At 38.0% G+C, this 25,618-nt stretch overlaps 1 protein-coding gene across 1 annotated transcript in view; it reads left to right on the forward strand.

The window, feature by feature from the left end:
- The window catches only part of Ccz1 (vacuolar fusion protein CCZ1), a 128,754-nt gene that overhangs the window by 23,552 nt on the left and 79,584 nt on the right, over nucleotides 1-25,618 (forward strand). The window contains exon 5 of the mRNA XM_067141965.2: nucleotides 6,738-6,913. Within this exon, the coding sequence (XP_066998066.2) occupies nucleotides 6,738-6,913 (176 nt within the window). The remainder of the gene's footprint in view (nucleotides 1-6,737; nucleotides 6,914-25,618) is intronic.

The following is a 25,618-nucleotide window of genomic DNA, read 5'->3' on the forward strand; positions in this document are numbered from 1 at the left end:
TCTTGCAATTATGCTGACAATAATGAAGATTTTTCATTTAAATAATTTACAGTATTTACATTTTAATTTTGAACACGCACAGGAGGAGGGATCAACGGGGGAAGACCTGAGAGATCAATCCAGATGAGCCCAGGCAAACACACTACAGTCTTTCAAGCGGAAGTGATAGCTATCACAACACGTCTTGAAAAAAATCTTAAAATGAACTATAGGAATAAGAACATTTTCATTTTTACGGACAGCCAAGCGGCCATTAAGGCACTGGAAGCAGTCCAGATAATGTCCAGAATTGTCTGGTATTGCCATTCACATCTCCTGAAGCTCTCAAAGTACAACATTGTCAAAATAATATGGGTACCAGGGCATGCAGGTATAGAAGGAAATGAAAAGGCAGATAAACTGGCCAGGAAAGGGGCAGAAACATATTTTGTAGGCCCAGAACATGTATGCGGGATTTCCTATGGACAAGCCCGACACTACATAGAAAAATGGGTACAAAAGAAACAAATGGAGAACTGGAAAAATACTCCAGGATGCAGGCTTGCAAAGGAACTGATAAAAGGACCAAACAAGAAGCGTACTAAAGAACTGTTGAAACTCAGCAGAGAAAATATAAGATGGGTAGTAGCACTGTTGACAGGACACTGTCATCTGAAAAAACACCTACATGGAATTGGAGTAATAAGAAACAACAACATATGTAGGAATTGCAATGAAGCAAAGGAATCAGCTGAACACATACTTTTCGAATGTGAGGCGCTGGCTAGAATCACTCTCCACTCTAGGACTACCAGGTGAAGAGAGAGAAAAAATCCAAGAAGACCCAATAAGAAAAACCTGCAGCTTTGTGAAGGGAGCAGGTATATCTAGGTGGGAATGAAGGAAAAACATAGTAGCAAAGGATCTTAGAGTTCGACGCTAACTAGGAACTAATATTTAGAGGCCCCATGAAGAAAAGAAGAAGAATTTGGAACACACAATGACTCAAATATGTACTGATATTACATAAACCATGCGAGTTGGCTGTGCGGTGAGGAACGCACAGCTGTGAGCTTGCTTTCAGATGATAGTGGGTTCAAACCCCACTGTTGGCAACCCTGAAGATGGTTTTCTGTGGTTTCCCATTTTCACACCAGGTAAATGCGGTTTTTACTTCTTTTAACACACTACTCTTTTGTTGGATATCACCCGGAACAAATTGTACTAATTTCCCTTGGATCTCTTCCCCTTTCTCGAATCTAGTAATCTTGTTGAGGGTCCCATACAAAGGAACCATATTCTAATTAGGGTCTTACCAGTGACTTATACGCCCTCTCCTTTACATCGTTACCACAACCCTAAATACCCTCATAGCCATATGAAGAGAGCTGTAACCTTTATGTACAATCCTGTTTATGTGATTACCCCAATGAAGATCTTTCCTTATATTAACACCTAGGTACTTACAGTGGTACTTTCGCCCCATCAACACAGTACTGTAATTAAAACTAAGAGGACTGTCCCATTTGGTGGAAATGACAACCTGACTTTTCACCCCATTTACCTTCGTGCCATTGTTTGCTGTCCATCTTATAACATTGTTGAGGTCTTTTAGCAATTGCTCACAATCCAGCAACTTAACGGTAGTTACCAGACACTTTACTCCTGTTACTGTTCTGTTCCATCACTTGTTTTTCCATTAACTTGCACAGCAACTAGTTTCTAAGCTTAAATATCTATGAAATGTTTTCTTTTGGTAGTGTTAATTCCCAGGTCTAATCCTGAATTCTGTCACTGTATCGAAGCATATTCCTTCTCTGGGCACACTAAATATTTGTTGGTAACATTCAAATACTCCTTTGAGAACATATCCCAGGTTCTTTGCATTGTCTGATTACTTTGTCAGTGTCTTCGACGTTGTTGGTTTTTGTCTAATTCATTACCTACAGTTACTTCCACTCGGCAATGCTAAGAGATTTTTGCCCCATAAACTGATCAAGGAACTGTCCAGATAATTTATGAATCCTGTTCCATTATATGAGGGATGTTCCTTTATTAAGTGGCAACACTGTTGTACGTACACCAAAAAACTGAATCAATGTAGTAACTTGCCTACCTCGCAGTACATGAACTTGTCCATCCAACGCTCCATGCATGCACTGTGCTGCAGAGAATAGCCTCTGAGACCATTCTGGCTGTTAGTTCCCATGAAAGTCAAAAGTGAAACAGCATTTTGAAAACATCACCTGTGATCAGTGTTGCACAAGAAGTGGTGGTACTTTCTGCAGACTCCTTCCATCATTTTTCAGGTGGCTAATTTATATGCTCGGTGGGGCTGCGAAGTGCTCTTATGATTCCCCTGAACTTAAGCCTTTGTGATTTTGATTTGATACCGAAAATGAAGGAATTGTTGTTCCTGAAGTTCTACAGGTGACAGACACCACTCCATTTGCACCATCCAGAGAACATGCACTGCTACAGGGATACTGCAGCTTCATCATCACTGGCAATGGGTTCTACACAATGCTGGAGACTACATTGAGGGACTATAGATGTTTTGCGGAAGTATCTTTTTTGTATTGGTTGTAATTAATAACACTGGGCAACAAAATTTAAATTTTTGTTTGTTAAATGGAAGTGAAAGGGTGTTCTGGTACACGTTTTTCTGCTGATTTCAAATCTGTTTTTAGAATTTTTCTATCACACACAGTTTTTGAGTGATTTTGAAAAAATTTAAAAAATGTTAAAAAATTGTTATTCCTACTAAAATTTATTATCTTAACTTAAATTGAATTTACGTGCATTTTAATTTACATACACTTTTTTCTGCTGATTTCAAATCCGTTTTTAGAATTTTTCCATCACTCACAGTTTTTGAGTAATTTTCAAAAAATTAAAAAAAAATGTTGTTCCTACTAAAATTTATTATCTAAACTTAAATTTCATTTATATACCTAAAAGTATGAGGTAGATTTTCGGCTGAACTTAGCTTGAGGAACATCCCTTTTGAGTGACCAGCAGTAGTCAGCCAGCATATTTGGACCCCATTTTCCCTGGTAACGGCTTTCAAAATTCGACGAAGTCTTGATGGAAACGTTCCCTGTGTTCGTCTGAGACAGCGCCGAGATTTTCAGGGAAAAAGTCAAGATGCGAGTCCAAGAAGTGTATTTTAAGAGACATATTACATCCCATGTGTTTATAGTTTTGTAGAAGTTCACTAATATGTTCCCTGTAATTCTCTGATCTGTAGTTTCCTAGAAAGTTTGTGACCACCTTCTTAAATGATGACCATGCAGCTAGTTCGTATGTTTTTAACTTGCTTTCAAACACTGTATCTTTCATCAGTTCTTTGATCTGAGGACCAACAAATATGCCTTCCTTTAGTTTAGCTACAGATATTTCTGGAAATTTGGTTTGGAGAAATTGAAATGCATCCATACTATGATCAAGTGCTTTTACAAAATTCTTAATCAAACCTGCTTTTATGTGTAATGGGGGCAGTATGATTTTGTCAGATGCAACAAGGGGCTGATGAATGACATTTTCCTGTCCTGGAGTAAATGACTGTCTTTTTGGCCAGTTCTTTTTTATATAGTGATTATTTCTATCTCGACTATCCCACTTGCATAAAAAGCAGCAAAATTTCGTATATCCTAACTGCAAACCAAGTAAGAGAGCTACAACTTTCAAATCTGAACATATCTACCAGGAATACTTTTCATATTGGATAGCGGATAGTACCATTTTCATGTTCTCATATGATTCCTGTAAGTTAGCTGCATGGGCTACAGGAACTGATGGAAATGTATTTCCACTGTTAAGCAGTACTGCTTTCAAACTTCTTTTTGAAGAATCAATGAATAAACGCCATTCTTCTGGATTATGCTGCTGCCCTAGTAACTCGAAGAGACCTGTAACATCATTGCAGAAAACTAGTTCTTCCTTTTTAGAAAAAAGATGCTCAAATTCCTTTTGACGTTGGCGGAAGAAGCAGACTTTGGTATCTTTCTCTATAAGGTTCCAGCCTTTTAGTCTTGAAGCGAGTAATTCTGATTTGGCTTTAGACAAATTAAGATCACGAACCAAATCATTTACATCTGATTGTGTAAGTAAATGAGGCTCAGAAGAAGCAGCAGAACATTCTACAAACGGTTGGTCATCATCCATTTTATCATCACATAACTCTTCACCAACATCAACTTCTTCATCTCCATGCATCAACGATCTATCTGGTGGAGAAGGTATAGGAAGCCCTGGACCATGTAGAACCGGTCTGGTTGCTGATTCCAGAGACGGATATACAACTGTATGTTTTGACTTTGAAGATATACCAGAGATATTAGTCACACAAAAATAGCAATCGGTCAAATGATCCGTAGGTTCCCTCCACTGCATCAGAATTCCAAAAGGCATATGGCGAGTCCCCTTCATCCATCCATCCATCCAGTCAGTAGAGTTACACATGAAGCACAACATATGTTAGGGGCCCAATTCTGATTCAGATCCATCTTGCAATCAAAATACAACTCATAAGCTTCCTTAATTAAAGTAGTAACACTTTGCCTCTGCGCTTTAAGGGTTAACTCGCCACATATATTACAGAAACTGTCTGGTTTATTTTTACAGTTGCGAGGCATTTTTTACACAATAAAACACTACTGTATATTGAACACAAACTATCTCCTTTCAGTAGACTTTGGAAGCACAACTCTATGCAGACAGTCGCATGAAAGAAATCTCTAATTCAACTGACAACTGCATTGTTTTAAAGTTTCTAATTGTTGTGGCAACAATGAATAATATGGAATTCTGTACATTCTTAAGAGAATAAAAAGTAAAACAATATAGTAAGAGTATGATAAACCAACAATTATAATAGTTTATTAATCTTTGTTAATGGTAGCATGCTAAACCGTAAATATGAAAAAGATTTGAAATTATAAAAAAAACTGTGGGTGATGGGAAGTTTCTGGTTTCATATTCGTAATCAGCACACAAAAGTACATAAGAATCACCATGAATTATACATTTAACAAAATCATTGTTGACCAGTGTAATTGCCAGTAATGATGCTTGTTGTTTAAAGGGGCCTAACATCTAGGTCATCGGCCCTATCACCACTAATAAAGAGAAAGGCCTAGTATATTACCATTCCTTCTGTTCAAGTGTTGGTAGCTTTTGTTTATTATACGTTCTGTCTCATGTAATTAAGTAATATTCACTGTATGCTTAGACTGAAATGCAATTTTGTGGTTTCCTTAGTAATTTTTCAAGTGTTCAGATGCTTTTACCTTCTTCTTTAAGTCAGGCTGCAATTTACTCTGTACTTCAGTAGTTAATGTGAATTCCTTATTTCAGGCTACTCCTCAGTTGTCTTCCCAGGACCTGAATTGATCCTGTCCCAATCTGTCAATCCTTTGTCTTGCACTGGGCTAGGAGCCATATATAGGAATACCATCCCTGGAATTCATAATGCATACTTCTAGACTGGGATAACTTGATCAACAAGCAGTACATTCTTTAAGAAACAGTATATCAAAATATTTCTTGGTTTAGATAATAAAATTATATGTTAGATTAAGACTACTCTTATGCATACCTGCCAACTTTCCCGATTTAGGCGGGAGACTCCCCATTTTCGACAGCTTTTCCCGACTCCCGATTATTCTATTATTTCTCCCGATTTCAGCTTATTTTTTGGTGAACATCAAACATTTGTTTTCAAATCCCTCCATTTCAGTTTTGTATGCCAGTGGGTGGAAGTCCTTTGCTCATTGGCCGCTTTCAATAATTAATCAGAGAAATGCACATGAATATGCAATGTTTATTGAAACCTGTACATCGTGGTGCATATATTGATTGTCAGTCTCTCGTTTTTGCATGTTATGTTCATGTTCGTTCACATCAGTCAAAAACTTCATTTCATTTGGTTGGCCGATGATGGCAAATACAAATGCCGAAACCAGTCCCAATGTTGAAATCTAATAAATTCGTGATTGTATTAATGACGTCACACTGTTGTAGTATTGACGTCACACTGTTCTAGTATTGAATAGGTGGAAACAATTACCCTCACTCCTTAATGCACATCAGTGTAGTTGTTTCTAGAGACTAGTCGCTAAATTTAGAGGCTTTTTAGTAATTTAGTGACAGAATATCAAAGATAGCGACTAGTGACTTTTCTAGAGTTTTTAAGAGCTATTTGGAAAAAATTCTGGCAAATTTTAATTTATTACTTGATAAAAATAGCATTGCGCTTTGCAAAATCAAGCGGACGTGTGATGCTATGCATTTGCTAAGTAATGGCATCTAAGTGTATGACTGATTCACACGTGTGGAGCACGAGTTCATACTATTTTTGGAAGGCATATCAGAGACCGATCATCTCACTCACATACTTCCTGTGAGGGAATAGAAATGTGTAATTTTTAGCCTTGTAGCCTCGTATAGAAACAGTCGGGTTTTGAGTTAATAAGTGTTATTATATATACCATAGTACTCCTGTATTGCGCAAGACATGTAGAGTAAGCAGTTTTGACCAATTGTATCTCCTGATTTTCATATCAAAATCTCCTGATTTTTGGGTTTGTAAAGTTGGCAGGTATGCTTATTCAGTGTTCATGGAGATTTCCTATTTCTATTTAGTGGAATGTAGAAAGCCCACATTGTATGATAACATAGATTCATCTGCATAGAATTGGTTCTGATTTTGGTATTTTCTATGTTAGATTTATTTTTTTTCCTTTTTTGTGTTTCAGTATTTATTAACTTTGAAGCTCAACCACTGTGATATCCTGGATGTATTCCAGGGAATTCAGTTCCTCCCTCTAGATAAGCAGACTTTTCTCAGAGTTCAGTGTTTTGTTAACTTGATCGAAGCTATGTTTGCTCAAGTAAAATATACAGCATTTCTTTACAACGATCAGCTTGTGTGGTAAGTAAACAGTGTTTATTTTTATTCAATTAATGAAACTGTTATTTTTCATTAATCCACTTCTATGAAATTTAACCTGTTTGTTTTGAAAATATTGCCTAAAAATAAATTTGTTTATTTTGTATTTAGTGTGCAAAAAGTCAGAGAATATAGCTTATGAAGAACTATATGATTATAAAACCCTTTCTGCTTTGCTTCCAGTCTGAAATTTTTCTGGCTGAAACGTGTTTTGTTTTTGGAAGTTATATGCTTGCATCATATAAACATATATTAGTATGCAAAACATAATGACTAAACTGCTCTGGAAACACCGTTCCATAGAAATATACGGCGATGATAAAGGAAGGAATTCAAACACAGTAAAAGATATAAAAGCCTACATCATTCTAAACTTCTTATGTAGTACTGTAGGTGGTGTGAACAAGGGAGTTTGTTGCAGAGAGAGAAATAACATAGAAACAGGTATTACTGCATTGTCATGTTATGTTTGAGAAAAACAGTTCTGTGCTGGGCTTGAAACGTTTTCTGCTGACCTAGGCACCAGTTCTGAAAACCAGCCACCACAATAATACAGTGTGATGCATAGGCCTACATATTTTAACTGTAAATTTTAATTACTGGTACAAAAAGTACAAACCTAACTTAGTATACAGGCTATACCACTAAGATGACAACAAATTAAGGCAATATAAGTATAATTTTACAAAGCAGCAGCTTGTTGTTTTTTTTTATATGCTTTATGTCCATGCACTTGTCCTGTAGTCCCGTAATACTGAAGATAAGAGATAGCTGCGTAACTTTCCTACATAATTTTTGAATTCCTTGGAATTAATGGTTTGCCTCCACATATTCTTATTCTAAAAAATAAAAATAAAATAAAAAAATTACCGGGCGAGTTGGCCGTGCGCGTAGAGGCGCGCGGCTGTGAGCTTGCATCCGGGAGATAGTAGGTTCGAGTCCCACTATCGGCAGCCCTGAAGATGGTTTTCCGTGGTTTCCCATTTTCACACCAGGCAAATGCTGGGGCTGTACCTTAATTAAGGCCACGGCCGCTTCCTTCCAACTCCTAGGCATTTCCTATCCCATCGTCGCCATAAGACCTATCTGTGTCAGTGCGACGTAAAGCCCCTAGCAAAAAAAAAAAAATCTAAAAATTAGAGCCATAGTTCTGCTCCTTAGAAATTGGAACGTTTCCCAACGGCTCCTAAACAGAACCAAATTAGGGCCTAATTCTAAGAAGTCTGTACAAAAATAGTTTATATTTGGAAATAATAAATGAAGATAAAGCTGGACAGAGAGCTCGAATTCCTCAAATGAACTTAACAACATCCGATAAAACACTTCCATTTTCTTTCAAGAGGCATCAATTTCCAATTCCCGTGGCATTTTGTATCACGATCAATTATTCACAGATATGAAGTTTTGAAGCTTCCACCTAATCAATACTTTATGTATTGTTATTTTACACTAGTGGTTACGACCTTGTGAAGGTCATCTTCAGCTCACTAACATAACATGTAATTAAAACATCGCTGATACAATAAGAATGTCACATAGTATAGGTAAAAATATTGTCAATTTGCGAATATTCTTCGTCCTAGCTTAAGCAATTGTCTACGTTAAATGATATGAGAATTAAAACTTAACATTACTATTATGTACATGGATGATATATGTTTAAAATACAATGTTCTTAGTTATAAACGTTCACTATTCCACATTAAAACATAGCTAGATTGTATAAAACATTTTGAGGCACAAATGAGTTCATACGGCGTATTGTACTTACGTGATTATGTTATATCATGTGATCAGCTGTGTTTGTCTACTGATGGTATAATGGTGTAAGTTTCTTGAAGTAATGTAAACACTTATGTTGAAGTCAAGGTGGTTGTTCGGTATTTGATGATGTGGAACTTTGTTGATCTATATTTGAATGCTTGCAGTCCATCTTTAAAAAGTTAAAAATTTTACCATAAAACTTGGTAGAATTTGTGTAAAATTGTGGATAGATTGTTAGTCTTACGATGTGCTTCCCTTGATCTTATATTATCTATTTTTGTTAAAATGTCATTACGTGTTGCTTGATTTTGACATATCATGTTATATGATTAGAGTGAAAGCTCCTTCTTCACTTTGTGTTGTTGGACATATTAGTATCTGTAAAAATAGAAGATGAAGTGTAAGAAATTTATGCCTGCCAAGTTGGAATGTGTATTTAACGTGGGAATAGGTGTGCGTGCACTTACTGCTTGTTGTTGACTCTTGGTATGTGCTACTCGGGAGCACGTTGTGAACTGATTCGTGTGTGTCTGAAGCTGATGCTTGTGGTTGCGGAGGGGAAGGTTGCAGGGATAGGAGGAGCGGCTGTTCAGGAAGTAGGAGTGGAGCGGGGCGTGTCATCTGGCGGTTCTTTAATGTGTGTCTGGTTTTGTTTTTTTTATTCCTTTTAGGTAAGTGTTTTTTAGGGATGGAATAACTGCATTGAAAAGAATATTGATTCTGTCTGTAATTTCATTTAAATTGAAGTTTGGATTGCCGTATTGATCTAAACTGATGTAAAAATCTTCCATTATGTTGAGTACGTCAGTAGACAAACACGACTGATCACATGATATAACATACAGTAGTCACGTAAGTGCAATATGCCGTATGAACTCATTTGTGCCTCAAAATGTTTTATCCAATCTAGCTATAAGTTTTAATGTGGTATAGTGAACGTTTATAATTAAGAACATTGTATTTTAAACATACATCATCCATGTACATAATAGTAATGTTAAGTTTTAATTCTCATATCATTTAATGTAGACGATTGCTTAAGCTAGGACGAAGAATATTCGCAAATTGACAATGTTTTTACCTATACTATGTGACATTCTTATTGTATCAGCGATGTTTTAATTACATGTTATGTCAGTCAGCTGAAGATGACCTTCACAAGGTTGAAACCGGTACTGTAAAATAACAGTACATAAATAAAGTATTGATTAGGTGGAAGTTTCAAAACTTAATATCTGTGAGTATCAAAAATCAATACGGACATGTAACTTATAGATTATGTCACAATCAATTAACCTGAAAAGATGTGAAGGTCTCAATTTACCTCAGCCAGTTTTCAGCCATGACCAGTTAAGTGTTGCACTAGTGCCAAGAGGTAATGGTAAAAGGAATCCCCCGAGCAAGTGACTGCATGGTTTGGGTCACGTGGCTATCAGCTTGCATTTAGGAAATATTGTGTTTGAACCCCACTGTTGGCAGCCCTGAAGATTTTTTTCCATCGTTTCCCATTTTCACACCTTAATTAAGGCCACGGTCACTTCCCACTTCTAGCGATTTCCTATCCAGTTGTCGCCGTAAGACCTACCTGTGTCGGTGCGACATAAAGAAAATTGTAAAGAATAAAGTATAAGAAATGTCACATGCAGTTTAAGGAAATCCTTCAATAAATATTTATCCCATTAACCGTCTTGTCTTGACTGGTTTCAGCTAGTTATGATTATTGGTGTTATGAATCTTAAACTGCTGTAGCACCCAAGTGGCATCTATAGGCTTCTGGACTCCTCACTACATTTAACACAATGCTGCAGAATACAGTTCTAAATAACCGATTTGGCACCAGTGTACTTGATATTACACAATATAAACGTAGCATGAGACTAATATATCTACCAGGGTGGGTCATAGGCTGACGATATCCTGACTTGCTTACTTGACCTGGCGAACTTTTGAACAAAATTGTATGAGGATATACTGGCTATTCTTTCTCCTCCATTAACACACAGTGAATTAAAACATAAATCTATATACATGGAACATGCTCACATCATCTATCTTCATGACATAGGACAAAATATTACACAAATTCTCTTCCATCACTGATCACATATGTGTTCGGATCATGACAGTAACGTCCTTTATCACAACATAGATCAATATTTAAGCCATACGCTCTTCCATCACTGTAGAAAATTATCACTGATCGCAAATTTCCACATGGAACATGCTAACAGTATCCACCTTCCTAACTTAAAACATCTGAAACACTTTTCCCTCAATATATCACATAATCACTGAATTTAAACTAGCTGGTTCGACGACCTAGCTAGGAAGGTATTGCAATCAGATTTGCTCCGTCCCTTAGCACACGCTAAATTTAAATGTACATATTTACAATGAGATATCTTTATCTTTCCTCCTCTGCGAACCATGTGACCTTGCCGTGGTGGGGAGGCTTGCGTGTCCCAATGATGCAGATAGCCGAGCCGCAGGTGCAACCATATCGGATGGGTATCTGTTGAGAGACCATACTAATGAATGGGTCATCGAAAGGGGGGTAGCAGCCTTTCGATAGTTGCAAGGACGGCAGTCTAGATGATTGACTGATATGGCCTTGTAATAATACTCAACATGGCTTAGCTGTGTTGATACTGCTACACGGCTGAAAGCAACGGGAAACTACAGCCGTAACTAACTCCCGAGGACATGCAGCTCTCTCTGTATGAATGATGTACTGATGATGGCTTCCTCCCGGGTAAAATATTCCGGAGGTAAACTAGTCCCCCATTCGGATCTCCAGGTGGGGACTACACGAGAGGGGGCGATCATCAGGAAGATGGATACTGACATTCTGCGAGTCGGAGCGTGGAATGTTAGAAGTTTGAATCGTTGTGGTAGGTTAGAGAACCTGAAAAGGGAGATGGATAGGCTAAAGTTAGAAGTAGTTGGTATAAGTGAAGTACGTTGGCAGGAAGAACAAGATTTTTGGTCAGGCGACTACCGAATTATCAACACGAAATCAAACAGGGGAAATGCAGGAGTTGGTTTGATAATGAATAAGAAAATAGGGCAGCGGGTAAGCTACTACGACCAGCATAGTGAAAGAATTATTGTCGTCAAGATAGACACCAAACCAATGCCCACCACAATAGTGCAGGTCTATATGCCTACTAGTTCAGCGGATGATGAAGAAATCGAAAGAATATATGAGGAGATAGAAGATTTAATACAATATGTAAAAGGTGACGAGAATCTAATTGTGATGGGAGACTGGAATGCAGTGGTAGGCCAAGGAAGAGAAGGTAATACAGTAGGAGAATTTGGATTGGGACATAGGAACGAAAGAGGAAGTCGGCTGATTGAATTCTGCACTGATCATAATTTAGTCCTTGCCAATACTTGGTTCAAACACCACAAACGACGGCTGTATACGTGGACGAGACCTGGAGACACTGGAAGGTATCAAATAGACTTCATTATGATTAGGCAGAGATTCAGAAACCAGGTGTTGGATTGCAAAACTTTCCCAGGAGCAGACGTGGACTCTGACCACAACTTGTTGGTCATGAAATGCCATCTGAAGTTGAAGAAATTGAAGAAAGGAAAGAATGCAAAAAGATGGGATCTAGACAAGTTGAAAGAAAAGAGTGTGAGGGATTGTTTCAAGGAACATGTTGCACAAGGACTAAATGAAAAGGCTGAAGGAAACACTATAGAGGAAGAGTGGAGGGTCATGAAAAATGAAGTCAGTAGGGCTGCTGAAGAAATGTTAGGAAGAAAAGATCAACCAAGAATCAGTGGATAACTCAGGAGATAGTAGACCTGATTGATGAACGACGAAAATACAAGAATGCTAGAAATGAAGAGGGCAGAAAAGAATACAGGCGATTAAGGAATCAAGTGGATAGAAAGTGCAAGGTAGCTAAGGAAGAATGGCTGAAGGAGAAGTGCAAGGATGTCGAAGGCTGTATGGTCCTGGGTAAGGTAGATGCTGCATACAGGAAAATCAAGGAAACCTTTGGAGAAAGGAAATCTAGGTGTATGAATATTAAGACCTCAGATGGAAAGCCACTTCTAGGGAAAAAAGACAAAGCAGAAAGATGGCAGGAGCATATCCACCAGTTGTATCAAGGTAAAGATGTAAATAATTTGGTTCTGGAACATGAAGAGGCTGTTGATGCTGATGAAATGGGAGACCCAATTTTGAGGTCAGAGTTTGACAGAGCTGTGAGTGACCTCAATAGGAACAAGGCACCTGGAATTGATGACATTCCCTCTGAATTACTGACTGCCTTAGGAGAAACCAGCATGGCAAGGTTATTTCATTTAGTGTGCAAGATGTATGAGACAGGAGAAGTCCCATCCGATTTTTGGCAGAATGTTGTTATACCTATTCCCAAGAAAGCCGGTGCTGACAGGTGTGAAAACTACCGCACCATTAGTTTAGTATCTCATGCCTGCAAAATTTTAACACGTATTGTTTACAGAAGAATGGAAAAACAAGTTGAAGCTGAGTTGGGAGAAGATCAATTTGACTTCATACGAAATGTAGGGACACGTGAAGCAATACTGACTTTACGCCTGATCTTAGAGGATCGAATCAAGGAGGACAAGCCCACGTACATGGCATTCGTAGATCTAGAAAAGGCATTCGATAATGTTGAGTGGACCAAGCTATTTATGATTCTGAAGATGATAGGGATCAGATACCGAGAACGAAGAATTATCTACAATCTGTATAAAAATCAGTCTGCAGTGATAAGAATCGAGGGCTTTGAAAAAGAAGCAGCAATCCAGAAAGGAGTGAGGCAAGGCTGCATTTTGTCCCCTCTCCTTTTCAATGTTTACATAGAACAGGCAGTAAAGGAAATCAAAGAGAAATTTGGAAAGGGAATCACAGTCCAAGGAGAGGAAATCAAAACCTTGAGATTTGCCGATGATATTGTTATTTTATCTGAGACTGCAGAAGATCTCGAGAAGTAGCTGAATGGTATGGATGAAGTCTTGGGTAAGGAGTACAAGATGAAAATAAATAAGTCTAAAACAAAAGTAATGGAGTTCAGTTGAACGAAGGCAGGTGATGTAGGAAATATTAGATTAGGAAATGAAGTCTTAAAGGAAGTAGATGGATATTGTTACTTGGGTAGTAAAATAACTAACGATGGCAGAAGTAAGGAGGACATAAAATGCAGACTAGCACAAGCAAGGAAGAGCTTTCTTAAGAAAAGAAATTTGCTCACTTCAAACATTGATATCGGAATTAGAAAGATATTTTTGAAGACTTTCGTGTGGAGCGTGGCATTGTATGGAAGTGAAACATGGACGATAACTAGCTCAGAAAGAAAGAAAATAGAAGCTTTTGAAATGTGGTGTTACAGAAGAATGCTGAAGGTGAGATGGATAGATCGAATCACGAATGAAGAGATACTGAATCGAATTGGTGAGAGGAGATCGATTTGGCTAAATTTGACGAAAAGAAGAGGTAGAATGATAGGACACATCTTAAGACACCCAGGACTTGTGCAGTTGGTTTTTGAAGGAAGTGTAGGTGGTAAGAATGGTAGGGGTAGACCAAAGTATGAATATGACAAGCAGATTAGAGCAGATGTAGGATGCAATAGTTATGTAGAAATGAAAAGGTTAGCATTGGATAGAGTGGCATGGAGAGCTGCATCAAACCAGTCTATGGACTGATGACTCAAACAACAACATCTTTATCTTAGCTGAGATAGATACATAACCTGGCTCGAGTTGGCCGTGCGGTCAGAGGCGCGCGGCTGTGAGCTTGCATCTGGGAGACAGTGGGTTCTAATCCCACTGTCGACAGTCCTGAAGATGGTTTTCCATGGTTTCCCATTTTTACACCAGGCAAATGCTGGGGCTGTACCTTAATTAAAGCCATGGCCGCTTCCTTCCAACTCCTAGGCCTATCCTATCCCATCGACGCCATAAGACGTATCTGCATCGGTGCAACGTAAAGCCGCTAACAAAACAAAAACCCTGGCTAGTGAATAATGCAGGATCAATACAATATATCATGTAAATGATATTACAAAAGTTGAGGTTAGATAGCCTCACGCCTCACCACACTCGCCGATAACTTTGTGAACAAATTCGTGATCTGATACCACAGTAAATACATACGTACTGTATGAAGCTAAAATGTAATATCATTTACTTGATATATTGTCAATTTATTCTTATAGTTAAATACTCAAAAGTCTCCATGGCTCAGATGGCAGCGCGTCGGCCTCTCACCGCTGGATACCGTGGTTCAAGTCCCGGTCACTCCATGTGAGATTTGTGCTGGACAAAGCGGAGGCAGGACAGGTGTTTCTCCGGGTACTCCGGTTTTCCCTGTCATCTTTCATTCCAGCAACACTCTCCATTCTCATTTCATAGCATCTATCATTCATTAATAAATCACTTTGGGAGTGGCGACCCCATTGTACTAACAGCCTATATCTGCTTCATTCATTACATCCCTGACCCGGTCAATGACTGGAAAACAGGTTGTAGGTTTTAATTTACAGTTAAATACTCAAAGTTGAGGTTAGATAGCCTCATGCCTCACCACACTCGCTGATAACTTTGTGAACAAGTTCATGGTCTGATACCACAGTAAATGCATACTTACTGTATGAAGCTAAAATACCATAGCTTGTTAGCACTTTCTAACAGACTTCATAGACGTGCAGTAACACTTCAGTCGGATGTCCCAGCCGGAGGTCAAGAGTCGAGACACAATTCTCAAAGACACAAACAGACACAACAACCATTCAATACGACAGTATGATTGCACACTTCACAAAAAAGGACCAACACTTCCGGTGACTCAGCCCTTAAATAAATATTTCAAATCACATGGTTCTCCCACCAGCCATCATTCCTCTCACAGCACCTCCTCTCCGTCCGAGCTAATCACTACCTAGCATTCATGTCACATGTGATACACAGTTTTCGAAATACTGGCACTCAACATTGAAAACTGCTGAGTGATAAGCGTCATATTGGAAAAACCAACCTCCTACACAACTTTCTTTATAATTGACTCTCTTGCTTAACAAAGATTCCCAAATTTGGTGTCACAGAATGCCACCAATTTGACATAGTGTTCTTACAATGAACTAAGTAATGTTTGTAATACATTAGTACATACATACGGTATACGGTGGTGGTTGTTTCTGATAACCATGACTGGGTGCCTCCAAACAAGCCCATGTTTCCTGTTGTACATTTATCCTGGGCTAAGAAAATGTTGTAGAAAAATGATAACTTTCTTTGGGGTGGTTGAAAAAAATTGTAACTTGGCTATTACACTACCAATACATGTGGCTATAATGTACAAAAATTTCATTACCATCCAATTAGTAGTTCTCCATGTATACATTTTTAAATGAGTGGTTCCTAGAGAAGAAGCCAAAAACTCTGACAATATTTAGTACAACCACAAAAAAAATTAATTAACTTCAAAAATAATTTGTTTGATACTTTCTAATGCAGAGTTAAACAAGGAAAATATTGATATAACTCATTTTACAATATACCTATTGGTTCGTTAGTAATTAACCTTAAACTCAAGTGTCCATAATAAAAAATCCAACAGAACACGGTGGATCAATTCAGTGAAGAGGAGTGAAAGTAGAAGAAATCTGGACTTTGACAAAATGATGGAAGAGGAATGGTGGAAGGAGAGAGGAGGTTGGAGAAGTGACATAAATGCTCCAACCTGGCAGGAGCTGAATAAGAAGAAAGGAGGACGATGTAATTTATACATCAAAATTCTATTTTAACATATTAATTTTCTATTTATAGAATTTATCGTAATTCTATATCTGAGTTTGTAAATTATGATAAATCTTCAGTAAAATCTAGAACTAATTTATGAACCAGTAAATGATGTTTTAAAATTATGACCCAGAATAATGCATCTACAAAATATTCCTAGCTATTATAAAAAAATTTACAGTTAAAAGCCTCCTTTACCTGTTGATGCTGTAATTATCAGAGTGGGTTTTCTACTACTGTACTTCAGTACATCCACCACAGTGCCCATTTCAATCACAACAAAGTTTTGTAGCGGGCTGCCTACCTGCTGCAATGCGGCAAGTGAGGAGGTGGGGGGGTGCCATGCTTTGTTTACATTGGGATTCCATTTCTGAGCTTGTTATTTTACAGAAAAGTCCCATCTGTACAATACGAGTTAACAATGTTTATTTTATATAAGTACATGTTTTGTTCTTCGTAGAGAACATCAACAGGTTAATGCTCAGTTATTGTTAGAATTGAAATCAAAGCACCATTATTCGCATAATATATAAAATGGTAACTTGATTTCAGTTTTAACCCTATTCAGGTGGTGCTCGTTGGTGCAACGTGTGAGATGGTGTGGTGCACTTTCTGACCACTATGATTGAATTTGCTCTAATAACTGAATTACTAATTTTTATGTATCATATATTGATGTATTAGGTTTATTAGCTCAATAGCATGATATTTTATCATAAATAAATGTATATATCCAACACTAATTAGCTTCATAGCATATGAATGTTATAAAAATTTAAAAAACATGTCATGCACGGCAATAAGCTTAATTAAACACCTTACCTTGATGAATTCAGCCGACAGGCTTAAATTCTGCTACTATTCTGCTATTCCTGCAGTATATCCCTGGGTGGTGGGGAGGGGTCATTCCCAAATAATTACGCTACTGGAAATAATTATCCTCTTCATGAGAATCCATGTCATAATAAGTACTTCTTTTGCAAGTATATTATCCTCTGACTCTTTCATTTTCCAGATTCGTACAGTTTGCACTGCAACATATTATCAGTCGTGAAAAATATGCTCCAAGCTTCTTCATGCAATGATGAATTTCTTGCTACGAGTATCAATGAGCGACAATGTTGTGGGTTCGATCATGTGAGTTTTTAGGGGGAGGAATTTTTGTCCATTTTGTAGCACCATCGTTTCCTGTTATGGTCAAAAACTGTTAAGAAAGGTAAATCATCATCGCTAGTATTTACTACTTCTAATTCATCCTCACTCTCACAAAATCATCTTCCTCTTCCACAGACTGTAAAAGAGGTAACACACTTGTCTCATACTCTTCATAACTCATTTCAACAGTAAGGGATTGACTGAATGAATTTCTAACATGATTACACAAGTTACCCATTGAGTACTCAACACTGTTCCTGGTGTACTTCGAATGAGCGGAACTGGTGGCGCAGGGTCTAACGAGACACTTTGCTGCACTGCTCTGCTTGGCAATAACCCCTTTTTGTAAGAATCAACAACAGTTCACTACTATGCCACTGACCTAAGAAAAAAGGTAAGGAATGTGGGGAGAGGTATGTGGCAGCCAAGTTTAAAAATAAGCGCAATGTAACGAAATAAAATTGAGGCAGGTCATAAAAAACCCTGCGCCACTAATCCCAGTTTAACATTAATTGAGCTGTAAGCTAATGATGTTCTCTACAAAGAACGAAACGTATAAACTTGTATTTTATAAGTGGGACTTTCCTGTAATTTAATAAGCCCATTAAGATTGAAAATATGGACCAAATCATCATCATCATCATCATCATAATTTTCATTTCCCCATGTCCATCTCCTGCCAGGCTGGGGTGTTGATGGCACTTCTCCACCATTGTCTCTCCTTCCACCACTCCTCTTCAGTAATTGTATTCTAGTCCAGCCTTCCTTTTCTTATACTGTTCTTGATAGAGTTGATCCATCTTGCTCTGGGCCTCCCTCTTTCCTTCTTCCCTAGCCTCCAACACTTGTTTTGGTATACTTCTCTCCTCCACCGTAACTTGTCCAAACCATCTCAATTTATTCTTCTCCATCCCATCACTCAGTTTTTCTACCCCTATCTCTTGTCTGACCTCAACATTTCTTACTCTGTCTCTCCTTGTCTTCCCTACCATACTCCTCAGGAACTTCATCTCACTGGCCTGAATTTTACTCTCATTTCTTTCTGTCGAAGTCCAAGTCTCTGTTGCATACGTATACATTATCTCTTTACATTTCATAGGAACTTCTCTGTTCCATACCAGGTTCCTTACATTCTGGTAGAACTTGTTTCTATCTTATGCTGATCTCCTTATCCAACCTTACATCTTGCATTATTTCACTTCCCAAATATTTGAAAAATTCAAAAACCTCAAGGTTTTGTCCCCTGATACTAACGATTCCTTCTCTTTCTCCTCTTGTCATCACCACTGTTCTGCTCTTCTCCACGCTGATTTTCATATCAAATTTCTCAATATTGTCATTTAAAGCCTCTAGTTGGATTTGAACTTCCATATTGTTGACTCCCCAGATCATTGTCATCAACAAACAACATTTTCAGATCCCCCCCATACCTTGCCTTCGTTTCGCTTAGAATTTCATCCCTGACCATTATAAACATAAGTGGAGACAATATACTTCCAGTTTGGTTTTTAAACCAATCTGTTCTCCCCACTGGAGTCTGCACACTACTGGAACAATTCTTATACATTGCTTTGACTAGTTCCCTTGAGTGATGTTACATGGTTACATGGCCTGCCTGCTTCCTCCAGCAAGTCGGTGCTTGTTCTACTTCAGACATTAGAGATTTACTTCTTTGCCTGAGGTCCTAAGTGAATTTAAAGGCATCATATCATAACAATCAATCACTACTGATCTGCATCTAGGACAGTCGCCCAGGTGGCAGATTCCCTATCTGTTGTTTTCCTAGCCTTTTCTTAAATGATCGCAAAGAAATTGGAAAATTATTGAACATTTCCCTTGGTAAGTTATTCCAATCCCTAACTCCCCTTCCTATAAACGAATATTTGCCCCAGTTTGTCCTCTTGAATTCCAACTTTATCTTCATATTGTGATCTTTCCTACTTTTAAAGACACCACTCAAACTTATTCGTCTACTGATGTCCTCCCATGCCATCTCTCCACTGACAGCTCGGAACATACCACTTATGATACAAATTCTTATAATTTTGTTAATTACCACCTATTCAATACAGTAAAAACGAAATAAAAACTTACATATTTATTAAGTTGTTGATATGGTACATTATTAAGTTGTTGATATGGTACATGTTTCGCTCCTTTTTCGTGAGCATCATCAGCCAATTATTATTTACTTAAGGTTATACAAGATCATGAATCTATTCTATTGGATTAAGATTATGCTTGTAAACCTGATTGACAAATCTTAATAATATTTTACAAATCATATAACAATAAAATTATGTCTTTAAGTTAAAACATATTTGTTTAAAATCTATCTAAGTCTAACATTTTATTGACGAAACTCATCTGGTGAACATCCTTTAAAATTATTTTAGAAAACTTTTTGAGATCTGGTTAATTGTATTGACGCAATGTTGCTTGACTTGTATGATTGTCGTTGAAACTTCGTTAACTATATTAACAATTTTCTACAGTTGATAATTGCCTATGTTATGAACATTTAACGTGTTCTCGCTGTTGCTGGAGTAACATTTGTACAAAATGTATTGGCATTAATTTTAGGTTGTCAATACGAGAATATTGTTCATGAACAAACTTGTTGGTGAATAAACACTTAATGTGATGTAGAATTTGAATTGTTCTTGTATGTTCCAAATTAGGCTTGTTGGTATGTCTGTAATGAAAGATAAAAAGTATATGTTTATGGTTTTGATTATAATTCTGTATAAACTACTTATCGAAAGAATTGTCACTTACTTTTCTTTCTGCTGCGTAATTGTCTAGTGTTACTCCTAGCCTCTTGAGAACATGTTGTTCTGTTTGCACTCCTTGTATTATATGAGTGAGTGTGGATGAATTTACGTTTTGGCAGGGAGTGGGAAGGGGAAGTGAAGGTAGGCGGTGCATTGATGGCTGCAGTGGATTGTGGAGGGGACTGCCTAGGAGAAGTAAGGGGAGGAGTTGAGTTTGTTTGCATCAATAAGCCATTAACTTTTGTCGGATTAAAATGTTTATAGAATTTATTTATATTTATTTATTTATTTATTTATATCAGATTTAAGCAACATACCACTTAGTCGAGCAGCTCATCTCCTTTCTCCCAAGTCTTCCCAGCCCAAACTTTGCAACATTTTTGTAACGCTATTCTTTGGTCGGAAATCACCCAGAACAAATCGAGCTGCTTTTCTTTGGATTTTTTCCAGTTCTTGAATCAAGTAATCCTGGTGAGTGTCCCATACACTGGAACCATACTCTAGTTGGGGTCTAACCAGAGACTTATATGCCCTCTCCTTTACATCCTTACTACAACCCCTAAATACCCTCATAACCATGTGCAGAGATCTGTACCCTTTATTAACAATCATATTTGTTAAGGTCCTTTCTTATATTAACACCTAGGTACTTACAACGATCCCCAAAAGGAACTTTCACCCCGTCAATGCAGTAATTAAAACTGAGAGGACTTTTCCTATTTGTGAAACTCACAACCTGACTTTTAACCCCGTTTATCATCATACCATTGCTCACCGTCCATCTCACAACACTATCGAGGTCACCCTGCAGCCGCTCACAATCTTGTAACTTATTTATTACTCTGTATAGAATAACATCATATGCAAACAGCCTTATCTCTGATTCCACTTCTTTACACATATCATTGATATATGTAAGAAAACATAAAGGTCCAATAATACTGCCTTGAGGAATTCCCCTCTTAATTATTACAGGGTCAGATAACGCTTTGCCTACTCTAATTCTCTGAGTTCTATTTTCTAGAAATATAGCCACCCATTCAGTCACTCTTTTTTCTAGTCCAATAGCACTCATTTTTGCCAGTAGTCTTCCATGATCTGCCCTATCAAATGCCTTAGGTAGGTCAATTGCAATACAGTCCATTTGGCCTCCTGAATCCAGGATATATGCTATATCTTGCTGAAATCCTACAGGCTGAGCTTCAGTGGAATAACCTTTCCTAAACCCAAACTGTCTTCTGTCAAAGCAGTTATTAATTTCGCAAACATGTCTAATATAATCAGAAAGAATGCTTTCCCGAAGCTTACATGCAATGCATGTCAAACTGACTGGCCTGTAATTTGCAGCTTTATGTCTATCACCCTTTCTTTTATACACAGGGGCTACTATAGCAACTTTCCATTCATTTGGTATAACTCGTTCAACCAAACAATAATCAAATAAGTATTTCAGATATGGTACTTTATCCCAACCCATTACCTTCAGTATATCCTCAGAAATCTTATCAATTCCAGTTGCTTTTCTAGTTTTCAACTTTTGTATCCTAAAGTTCCTTCAATTTCTCCTTACTTCCATAACCATTTCTAACTCTCATTTTACCGAGCTCGATAGCTGCAGTCGCTTAAATGCGGCCAGTATCCAGTATTCGGGAGATAGTAGGTTCGAACCCCACTGTCGGCAGCCCTGAAGATGGTTTTCCGTGGTTTCCCATTTTCACACCAGGCATATGCTGGGGCTGTACCTTAATTAAGGCCACGGCCGCTTCCTTCCCACTCCTAGGCCTTTCCTGCCCCATCGTCGCCATAAGACCTATCTGTGTCAGTGCGACGTAAAACAACTAGCATAGCATAACTCTCATTTTGTTCCAACCTGCACCTCGTTCTTAGTCTCTTTACTTCTCGGTTATAATATAGTGGATCTTTACCATTCCTTGCCACCTTTAAAGGTACAAACCTATTTTCACATTCCTCAACAATTGCTTTAAACCCATCCCAGAGTCTGTTTACATTTTTATTTACCATTTTCCAGTGATCATAGTTACTGTTTAAAAACTCCCTCATGCCTGTTTAATCAGCCATATGGTACTGCCTAATCGTCCTAATTTTAAAACCTTCCTTTCTTTCACATTTATTTTTAACTACGACAAAAACAGCTTTGTGATCACTAATACCATCTATTACTTCCTTTTCTCTATAGAGTTCATCTGGTTTTATCAGCACCACATCCAAAATATTCTTCCTTCTAGTTGGTTCCATCACTTTCTGAATCAGCTGACCTTCCCACATTAACTTATTTGCCATTTGTTGTTCATGCCTCCTGTCGTTCGCATTACCTTCCCAATTGACATTTGGTAAATTGAGATCACCTGTTATTATCACATTCCTTCCCATATCATTTCCAACATAGCTGATTATCGTATCAAATAATTCAATCAGCATCAGCGCTACCCTTTCCCGGTCTGTACACTCCAAAGACATCAAGTTACCTATTATCTTTACAGAAGAGCCTTACACCCAGAATTTCATGTTTTTCATCCTTAACTTTTTCGTAGCTTACAAATTCTTCTTTCACCAGAATGAATACTCCCCCTCCTACCATTCCTATCCTATCTCTGCGATACACACTCCAGTTCCGTGAAAATATTTCTGCATCCATTATATCGTTCTCAGGCATGATTCAACTCCTATTACAATATCTGCTAAGTATATATCTATGAAATTACTTAATTCGATTCCTTTGTTTACAATGCTTCTACAGTTGAGCACTAACATTTTTATGTCATCCCTACTTGATTTCCAGTTCCCTGTTCGCTTAACACTGCTCCCTAGACCACCCCGTTTCCCTGAATGTATCTGCCTATAACCCTTCTAAACAAGTTTCCTAACTTATATGTACCACTACGGTTTAAGTGAAGACCATCTGGGCGCAGATCCCTGTCTCCTACCCACGCATTAGGATCTAGAAATCTCACTCCCAGTTTCCCACATACCCACTCCATAGTCTCATTTAAATCCCCAATCACCTTCCAGTCAGTATCCCTCCTACACAGTATTCCACTGACAACACTCTCCGCTTCCTTAAACTTCACCCGTGCTGCATTTACCAGATCCCATCCCCAACTATGTTGGTACTTATACCTGCTTGCCTTACGTTGTTAGTACCAACGTGAAACACTATCACCTTCTCCTTTCCCTCTTCCTTCTCTTCTACTTTCCTCAACATCTGCCTCAACCTAATTCCTGGATAACACTCTACCCTGGTTCCCTTTCCTCCACACACTTTCCCCACATGTCTAACGATGGAATCCCCCATGACCAGAGCCTTAACCCTACCCACCTCATTTGATCCCCTCCCCTCCTGGTCAGCCCTATCATCTCTCACTGCTGCAGTAGCTACTTCCTCTTCCCTTTTCTCCCTCCCATGATCCTGTTCCACCTGTCTTTTCCTTTCCACTACACTACATTTCCCTTTCCTACCTTTTCCTTTCCTCCTACTTCCACACATCTCAGCAACACTTCTCTGTTCCTCATCTTCCCTCGGTTCTACCTGCAATGACTCGTACAGATTTCTTACAGACACCTGTCCTGAATTCTGATCCTGAACAGAGCCCTTAGCCTGCAATCTCCTTCCCCTTAAAACATTAGACCACCTGTCTTCTACAATTCCCCCATTTCCTTCCCATCCCTCCTTTACACCTACTGTATCCTGTACATTATTTGAGGGAGGCCTACTTTCCTTTCTGTCCTCTGAGAGAATCCTAATTATCTCGCTCAAACTCTCAAACTCCTCTCTCATACTCCTTAATGCCTGGCCACACCCACAGTCCCTACAGTTGCACTGCTTAGCCATTATTTACGGAATAATGGGAAGAAAAGGATAAATAAAATAACTTATTCTGTGCAAATAAAAATAAAAGGAAAGAAACATTGCCTATAAAAATGAAAGGAAATTTTTTTTGTCTAGGATAGTTCACAAAAAACACACAACAACAAGGTAATTAATATAAGCTACTACTACACTGCACTACTACTTAGTTGTATGAATTTTTTTCTACAACACCCTAATAGAATGAAAATTGCTGTTAATTACTGAAAACCGAAAGTAATAGCCTACGCAAGAATTATGTCTACACAATTCTAAACTGCAGTTAAGTCTGCCCTAATTACTGCAACAGAATTCTAGTAAGAGAGTTAATACAGATACCACAGATAGTATAGATACTACACAAATATTTCACAGTAAAAGAATAAACACACTAATTTATAATAAGATACCTATTATAATACACTACAATGATTTTAAACTACGTTCAGACGTATCCTAATTATAATACAACAGGTTATTACTAAGCACAAACTGAAATGGAAATTACAGTTAAAGTTTGAAATTTGCAAGACTACTCAAAATAATAGAATAAGCACTCTAATTCCTAATAAGTCACTACAATACACTACAACAGTTTTTAAACTACGTTCAGATGTATCCTAATTACAATAGGTTATTATTAAGCACAAATATAAATGAAAATTGCAGTTAGGCCTAAAGTTTGAAATGCGCAAGAACTACTGTACTCAAGGATTACCAACAAAGTTAAACACGTAGCCAGAAGGTCATAACCATAAATTTTGTTATTATATGCCATTTAATATTATAATTATTCTTGCAACATTGTCTTTGTCTGTTTGTCTGTTATACTAATGTTTAGTTATCACATGATCTGTTTAATTTTTATTTGGCTGAAGATGGCCACTAAGTGACTGAAACTAGTCCCAGGTTGGAAAACAGGGCTCATGGTAATGAAGTCAGCTGGATCTTGATCATGGCGTTGCAAAACTTCTCTGCACACGTCCACACGCCTCTGCTTTTCATCTGCAGACAAGAGTCTAAGCACCCACGTGTATGACAGCTTCCCCAACTGAAAGTGACCATGCATGATCCACTGCAGGGTGTTTCAGCTAATTCCCGTGGCTGCCCCCATTTCTGTAAATGTGTTGTATTTTTTCCGTGGATGGCCTGTTCGACCCAGGCAATGTTGGCTGGTGTTGACACTGTCATATTCCTTCCCTTGTTTACCGATGTGCACCCTTTTTTCCAACCTTCCACCCAGTTGTAAACTGTTTTCCATGATGGCGCATGTTCTCCACAGACTGCCACCCAGCGCTGTTGAATTTCTGCAGTGGTCACACCTTCTTTCCATAGGAACAAAGT

The sequence above is a fragment of the Anabrus simplex genome, chromosome 2, assembly GCF_040414725.1.
Source record: "Anabrus simplex isolate iqAnaSimp1 chromosome 2, ASM4041472v1, whole genome shotgun sequence".
In the NCBI taxonomy this organism is placed as follows: Eukaryota; Metazoa; Arthropoda; class Insecta; order Orthoptera; family Tettigoniidae; genus Anabrus; species Anabrus simplex.